An 8,832-nucleotide genomic window follows, 5' to 3' on the forward strand; every position below is an offset into this window, starting at 1 on the left:
CTAGGGCCTCTCGAAGAGCTCTTTATGTTTCCTTTTGCATTCTAATTCCAGTATTTTCATTATTATCTTCCTCAATTTCCATCTCCTACCATTATTAACCTTACAAAGTATTTTCTGGTGGTGTTCAAATTGAGAAAATGTTTTCTATAGATTACACCTATTTATTTTGAGAACCCCAAGCAAATGTAGAGCTTTACTTGTAAAACAAAAAGGTGAGGATGGTCGCGCAGCCTTCCCTCCGCCACCCAGACCAGCACAAGGGTGGTCATACGGCTATCAGTCTAGCACATGCTTGGCTGCGCAACCACCCAGATCAACACAAAAGTAGCCACGTGGCCACTCTATTATTTTATATATATATATATTTTAAATTTTATTAAAATAATAAGTTAGCTTTTACCTCTGTAAAAGTTAGACATTTGTTTTGTCAAAATATTCCTATAACAAGGGAATAAAACAAATTTATAAAAGAATATTTTGTGCTTTGAAGAATGCTTTTATGTTTTGAGATTTTCTTAATATATATATGTTTTGAGAACAAAAAAAGAATAAACAAAAATTTAAAACGGTATGTGGCATTACTCGATCGACGGTTTCCCTTGAAACGTTGCTTAAAATCGGTAGAAAAAACTAAATGCACATTAAAGTATAATGCCACAAAACGCACATTTCACATTTCAGCAACTTATGGCATTTTTTGGGAAATTATTTTTCAAATATTTTTTAAATACTGTTTTTTAGAATTCAAATTCTATTCAAATTTTATCCTTTTTTTTTTTTTTTTTTTTTTTTTTTTTTTTTTTAAGGTTTTCTAAACCATCCAAACATAATTTAAAAAAAAAATAAAAATTCTTTCAGTATTCGTAATTGTTTCAAAGATTGCATACCCAAACAAGCCATTAACAACCAAAATGCACCTTTAATTTATAAGGGGACAACTTATCGCAATTTGAGGCCAAGTTTCTTAAGGTCCTAGTTATTATATATATGATTATTAAGTACAGTCTCCTTAAGACCTAAACAAAATTTAGAAGTACAATCTTTTTTAGATGGTTATGAATCAACAAATGGGTGCACCATTGAACTCACTTGTAGACTTGGATCGAGATTGGGTGCAATTTGTTGCTTGAATTGATGTCACTTTCTGTGACCTTTTTATTTTATATTATGCCCTCACTTTTATCATATTACCTGAGATTCAACCACTTAATCAATCACTAAACTAATACATAAATATTCTAACAAATCATTCATTCACAAATTATTTGAATCTTTCTACTACATCACATCAAACTACAATACAGCAAGCCTTTCTTCCCCTATAGTCACCAAAAAGTCTAATGTTCAACCACGGGTGGCTCCAACTCATTTCATTAAATTATCAGCAATACCATTTGTTGGAGTGCTGAGTTTGTAAAAATTAAACATTAATATATATATATAAGAGACCCGTGTCGAGGGTTGAATACAACATGCTAAAACTGTAAAACATCATCTTAGATTGATTTAATAATGTTATATCAATAGCTCACTTTTATCCCTTTTAATTTTAATTTTAATTTTTTATTTATTTATTTATTTTATTTTTTTAATAAATACAACAGTAACCGATTACATCAAAAAATAAAAAGCACCAACAGAGCAGAGGGCTTGGGCAACCCAAAATTTAAACTATGAACGAAAGTACGCGGGGGCAATGCTTTCGAAGATGTGGGCCCTTTGACTCGAGGCACGTATACCATAAAGTTAGGGTCACCAGTGAAGGTGATATCACAAGTGTATTGGGTCACAAGAACTCAATCACCAAAACAGGGGTGAATATGGGGAGAGGGAAAGAACAAATAAGCCCAAAAAAACAATAACACGAAAACAACAAAAGCAGCAGATGTCCGGTTGAAGGAGAAGGGGTGGGAGCCTTCCCTGATGGTGCGTGAGGTCCACGCGCCGCAAAGGGGAGGCCTCTCAGCATTAGGAAACGCCGGTTTCGCCCGGAACCACCGATGGCCTAAGCGTTGGGAGGTTGAGGGAGCGGACGTGGTCGCCACGCGCTGGCGAGAGCGAAGAACTCTCTGGCGCGTGTAGGCCATGCGTTGTTGTGCAGGCGGCGGTGGAAAGAGCGGAGACCGTCGGTGGAAGCCAGGGACGCCGGAGAACCTGTTGGTGAGGAGCATGTCTTGTAAAAATCGAAGGAGGAGAGTAGATCTAGATCCAAAAATTTCAATCGTAAAACCTTTTCAAAAATTACAAAGAGCACGGTGAGGGATGGAGGGAAAGAACAGAAATAAACGCTGTGTGGAGACAAACCAGAAAACAAGTAAAGCATTGAAATGATAGATGGGTAGATGGAGCTTTTGCCTTATCTCCAATGGCTTGAAAAACTGTAAATATGGAGGAGGGATGACGGAAGGTGAGAAGTATGGGTGGTTGGGAGGTGTGGTGAAAAGATGAGGTATGGAACAGAGATGGGTGATGGGGAGAGAAGCACAAAGCTTCCCTCCCATGGAGTTTATCACAGAAGACACCAGAGAATTCTAGAGAGAAGGGAGACTATCTCTCTACTTCTTACGAACCACTTGGTAATTGGTATACAGTTTGGAGGGATTCGCTTTATTCCTTTTAATTGATATGAAACTAATTGACCATATAAGCAATTACCTCACTTTTCTACTCTTGGTTTTTTTCTTTTTTAGTCTTATATGTTACGACATTTAAATTATTGAGCTGGTAATAAAAACTAAAATAGTATAATTTCAAGATAAAGCCAAAAATAATGAGATTATTAAATATTTTTTTAGGACTAGAACGACAAGCACACAATAAGATAGGACAAGCATATTTCACAAGACTGAAGAATTGGCTTAATATAAGATATGATTACAAGGAAAAGGAAAGATATGTATGCATGAAAATGACTCTTGTTTTGTATTGTTATTTATTTATTTTTGCTGGGGGAGTTACACGGAGATTAAATTTCACAATCTATAGCAAGTATACATTTCATAAATAAGAATCCAAGGACTTCTAAGACTCCGTCAAGTACATGAGTCATTTTATTTATTATGGAAGTAAAGGCAGAACAGTGGCAACTAAATAGATATTTTGCAAGCTCATCAGCGGTGGGGGAGAGGTGAAATACAAGCTACTAAACTAGCTCTAGATTCATCAATACGTAGTATATATAGTGCCTTGATGACATTTAAGGCAACAATGGCAATGCATGAGTGGAAGGATGGACTTCATTTCTTCGATGGAACGGTAAAGGTACCCAATGTGAATTTGTTAATGTAGGTTGATTTGACACTTTTGACGATGGATGAAACGGTGGGACTGTCAATTTGGGGTGCAGAGCACGCAACATGGACAGATCATATGAGATCACACCCAGAGCCAAATCTGCAGTTGGAAGTACTGCTGGTATGTCCAATTTTGATGGTGGCGGGAGTAGGTGAGGAATGGTTGACAATTTTGATGGAATGACGGGAACAAAAGGGATTGTTGTTGGGATAGTAGGCAACTTAGTGGCTGTAGCTGGAGGTAGTAGTTTCACTTTTGGATATGTAGGCATGTTTGGAAATGAGGTGTTTGTTAGAATAGGTTGAGTGGACACTTTTGGCAATGGATTAAACAGTGAGAATGTCGTTTTGGGCTGTATTAGGAATGAGTGTAGGGAGTGCGACATGGGCAGATCGAATGGGATCAAAGACGGTGCCAAATTTGCGGTTGAGATTTTTGGTGTGTCCAAAATGTAGTGAGCTGTTAGGCTCATATCGATGCTTGGGTGTGACAATTCTAAGATCAAAGTCACGACAAAGATATGCTTATAGAAAGCCATGTTGATAAGGGCAGAGAGTTAAAAGAACTTGTAGCGTGCGTATGTGTGTTTGTGAAGAAGAGTATTCATTGGGTTCTCATAGAGAATGTTGAAATTTGTGTAAGAATCTAAAGGGACAGAGAATAGCGGAAGCATGAGAGAGAAAAGAGATAGAGATTTTACGTGGTTTGGTCTCTGACCTACGTCCACAAGGTAAAGCCCAAAGTGCTACATTGTGCTCTTCTTAACTTGATTGTCTACAATACAAAGGTCCCTATTTATAGGGTTTAAAGTAAACACTAATATGGTAATCAAATTATGGTGATTTGATTACAATTTACCGTAGATAGAGAATATTACAATATCAACCAAATATGGAATAAATGGAAAATATATTATATTTTTCGTATATTCTAACATCCCCCCTCAAACTCAATGTGGAAGATTCTGGAACATTGAGTTTGAAATTAGAAGCCGGATTTAAATGCAGTTGAAGTCGATGGTTGGATCAAAACGGTGTCAGCGAGAAAGGCTGAAAGTGACTGTCGAAGAACGGAGACTAGCCGTTAATCCCATGAGGGGTCAAGCCGCAACTGACAATGATGGTTGGAGAACGGTAACTAGTTGTCAATTCTGTGAAGGGCCAAACCACGTTGTGCCAAAAGGCTGAAGGAGGCGGCCGGAGAACGGAGAATATCCGTTAATCCCATGAGGGGCCAAACTGCAACTTACAATGATGTTAGAATAATACGATACTTTCCATGTTTGTGGTAGAATATTTTCGTAATATCATCAACATATCATGAAAATATTCTCCCATCAATTATGGTATTGTTTGATATTATTGTATAATTTAACTACGATATTTTCCTTATTTCTTTGGCCTCATTCAACTATAAATAGGTCACTTCATTGTACAAAGAATATATCTCAAAAATACAAGTTTATTTCACAATTATATTCTATTCTCTTTTTCTTCATGGTATCAGAGCTACAGACTTGTGGCCTGTAGGATTTTTTCGGTGATCCTACCGATCGTCGCTCCACCACGGGTTATTGTTTCTTACTCGACCTCTCTCATATCTTGGCGTAGTAAGAAGCAGACTGTTGTTGCCCGATCTAGTACTGAGGATGAGTACCGTGCACTTGCCGATACTACAGCTGAACTTTTGTGGTTACGATGGCTTTTGACAGACATGGGTGCTCCTCAGACGACTAGTTGTGACGTCCCACATCGCCTGGGAATGATGATGTGCTTATATGTATAAATGCACCCTTTATGACACAACGTGTTTTAAAGCTGTGATGGTCATGAACCTATCAGAACTTCGCAGTTAAGCGTGTTTCTGCGAGAGTAATCCCAGGATGGGTGACCTCTTGGGAAGTCTGATTTGGGGAGCCAAAAGCGGACAATATTATGTCATTGGGGGTGGGTCGTTACAAATGGTATCAGAGCAATTGCATAGCCTAAGATGGTGGGAGCGTGCACAAGCCTAATGAGGGACGCCAGCGGGGACGCTGGGTCCAAAGATGGGGTGATTGTGACGTCCCACATCGCCTGAGAATGATGATGTGCTTATATGTATAAATGCACCATTTATGACACAACGCGTTTTAAAGCCGTGATGGTCATGAACCTATCAGAACTCCGCAGTTAAGCGTGCTTCTGCGAGAGCAATCCCAGGATGGGTGACCTCCTGGGAAGTCTGATTTGGGGAGCCAAAAAGCGGACAATATTGTATCATTGGGGGTGAGTCGTTACACTAGTTCTCCTCTTTATTGTGATAATCGGAGCATCATCTAGATTGCTCACAATGATGTCTTCCATGAGCGCACCAAGCATATTGAGATTGATTGTCACTTCATTCGGCACCGTCTTCAGCAGGGCACTCTACATCTTCGATCTGTTTCATCTGAAGATCAACTTGCCGATATATTCACGAAGTCTCATCCTCCTGGTCGGCTACATGATCTTGTTTCCAAACTCAAGTTGACTTCATCGTCTTGAGTTTGAGGGAGATGTTAGAATAATACGATACTTGCTATGTTTGTGGTAGAATATTTTCGTAATATCATCAACATATCATGAAAATATTCTCCCATCAATTATCACTACAAAAAAACAGGGGATTCGCCACGTGGCTGTAGTAGCAGTTATTGTAGCCACGTGGCCATACAGCAACGTGTCTTCCAAAACACGCTGCTATATGTAGGAGAAAAGCCAAGGTAAGTATTTGGCCACGTGTAATTGGTGCACGTGGCCATATGGCCGCGTATAATTATTCCACATGGCCACGTGTACAAATTACACGTGGCTAAAATATTTATATTTTTTATAATTTTTTTTTTTGGAATTGAAAATTTTTCAATATTTTTTTTTAAAGATTTAAAATTTTAGTCACGTGTTTTATTGGCCACGTGGCTTATTGCTACTTCGCCAATTAGCCTCGTGTATAATATGACACGTGGCTAAAATATTCATATTATTTTCAAAAATTAAAATTTTTTCTAAATTTTTTTGAGGTTTGAAAGTTTAGCCACGTGGCACATAAACCACGTGGCTAAGTAATTCCCTCAAATCCATTTCTAATTTCCCCCCCTTTTTTTTCTCCATTTCCCCCCGCCCCTATAACTTTTCATTTTCTCATCTCTTTTCATTTCCCCACACCCCCTTTAACTTTTCTTTTCATTTTCCTCTTATTTTTTCTTCATTCTTCCCCTTTTTCCCTTGCACAGACACATTTCCTTTTTTTTTTTTTTTTTTTCCCTGTTCTTCACACAGACATGGAGATGGAAAGGGAGACTGAGAGAGCTGGAGAGAGAGACCTGGAGCGATTCTAAGAGAGAGCCGTGGTCGACGACGGCGCCGGAGTCTGGAGGGTCATGGCCCAACGCCGGTGAAGCCAAGGGGGTGTTTTTCCTGCGTTTTTTGAGGTTTTATTTTATTTTTTCTACTGTTTCTTTGAGTTCTCTGATATGAAAGTTTGTGATTTTTGGTTTTTGTTGTTGATTTTTGGTGATTGTTGGTATTTTTTGGTGTTTTGTTGGTAATTTTTTGGTAATGCGGGTTGACAGAGGATTTTTGGAGGATTTCCTGGATTGGATTTCATGGGGGAATGAAGGTGATTTTTGGTGATTTATGGTGATTTTTTGGTATTTTGTTGGAGATTTTTTGGTGTTTTATTGGTATTTTTTGGTAATGTGGTCGACAGAGGATTTTTGTGGGATTTTCTGGATCGGATTTCATGGGGAAGTTTTGTAGTGATTTCGCTGGCCTTGCGTTTCCGGCAAGGGAAAAAAAAATTGCAAAAAAAGTTTCTGGTGAGGGCACTGGTGAAAGAAAAAAAAAAAAAAAAAAGAAGGAAGAAGAACAGAAATTAAAAAATGTAGTGTTAGCAACGTGCGTTAGTTCCATGTGGCTAAAAGTGTCTAATTTTTTTTTTCAAAAAGAAAATGCATTGAGTCACTTGTGAGTGGCACGTGGCTAAATAGACATATATAAAATGACATGTCTCTAAATGTATATTTAGCAACAACCGAATTCACTACGCGTAACTCACGTGGCTAACAGTTGGCCATATGTATGACTTCACACACGTGGCTAACTGCAAGTGACTAAAAACAAAGTTTTTTGTAGTGATTATATAATTCTTATATGAATTATATTCTACTATCTTTTTCTTCAGATAATAATATGTTGAAGAATCCAAGGATTTGAAAATTTGATGAGTTGTATTTGCGGGGAGTTTTGAGAAGCATTGGTTGCTCCGTTGATTGGTTGCAATTAATATTAAATTTAGTTTCTCGTTTTCTGAGAATTGCCCAAATTGCATGTTCCTTAATTCTTATTATATAATTATTATTGTCCATATGGATTGACTTTTAGTTTTTGAGAAATTTTTCGGACATGTCACGCTCTAGCATAGACTATAACTTATGGCCGGAATTTAACCTTTCTTTTTATTCTCTCTCTCTCTCTCTCTCTCTCTCTCTCTCTCTCTCTCTCTCTCTCTCTTTTTTACAATTTTCATTTAACAATAATAGATTGGGCTTGAAAAATTCCTCCAATCCAATGTAAAAGAAAACTTTGTCAGTCAGTTTGAGGAGAAGCTCGTGAGTAACATAAATAAGAAATCATATTCAATAATGATATGGACTATTACAATAACAATAACACTCACAACTCACAAGTGACTCTGAAATACAAAAGAATATTGATTCTACAATGATAGAAATAAATCATCGGAGTCTCTTACACAAACGAATTCAAATGGCTCCACTCAAGCCTGTAATTAAAAAACACAAATATATATATATATGTAGGACAAAGATAGCTAGCTAGGTTCCAACATCTTCGAACACAATACGAGTACTGGCGCAAAGAATCATCCAAACAAAGCTAAAGCCTAAAGGGCAGAAGAATGGAAATGTGGCATCTCAAGGATTAGAGCTTCAGTTTGATGGGGGTGGGGAGAGGAAAGGAATGGAAGGGATTGTCGTTGGAATGGTGGGGATTGAAGGGATTGTGGTTGGGATGGTGGGCAATGGAGTAGCTGGCAGCGGAGGTAGTGTCACCTTGGGAACAGTGGGCATGGTTGGCAATGTCGGGACCTGAGTGCTTGGCAACGGCGGCAATGTGGATGCGGGAAGAGTTGGTTGGTTTGGCAGTGTAGGCAATGGGTTGGCAGGCAATGGTGGCAAGGTGGGCTTTGGCAGAGATGGTTGAGTGGGCATGCTTGGCAATGGTGGCAACGTGGCTGTAGGCAGTGTTGGGAAAGAGGGCAGGGGAGGCAAGGTGGGCTTGGGCAGAGATGGGATTGTAGGCAGTGTCAAAGCTGGAGGTGGAGCAGCTGGTGTGTCCAAGAGGTGACGAGCTGCTAGACTCATATTCGTGCTTGAGAGTAACATTAATGCTATGAACATAGAAAGAGGGAAACAATGCTTGGAAAAGGCCATGGTTTCAAGGAAAGGAGGTTTGAGATAGCTAGAGTACTTGGCAAGGGGGATGAATTGAAGAGTAT

At 38.6% G+C, this 8,832-nt stretch overlaps 1 protein-coding gene across 1 annotated transcript; it reads right to left on the reverse strand.

Moving 5' to 3' along the window:
- Nucleotides 1–7,929: 7,929 nt before the first annotated feature.
- Nucleotides 7,930–8,832, reverse strand: LOC133863871 (protein PELPK1-like). The gene has a single exon (XM_062299994.1). The coding sequence runs from the start codon at nucleotides 8,765–8,767 to the stop codon at nucleotides 8,264–8,266; it is 504 nt and encodes a 167-aa protein (XP_062155978.1). The 5' UTR covers nucleotides 8,768–8,832; the 3' UTR covers nucleotides 7,930–8,263.

Source organism: Alnus glutinosa, chromosome 3, assembly GCF_958979055.1.
Source record: "Alnus glutinosa chromosome 3, dhAlnGlut1.1, whole genome shotgun sequence".
Taxonomy (NCBI): domain Eukaryota; kingdom Viridiplantae; phylum Streptophyta; class Magnoliopsida; order Fagales; family Betulaceae; genus Alnus; species Alnus glutinosa.

Excerpts from the sequence above, each read along its gene's own strand:
- LOC133863871 (XM_062299994.1), bottom strand. The coding sequence starts at position 8,767 with ATGGCCTTTTCCAAGCATTGTTTCCCTCTTTCTATGTTCATAGCATTA.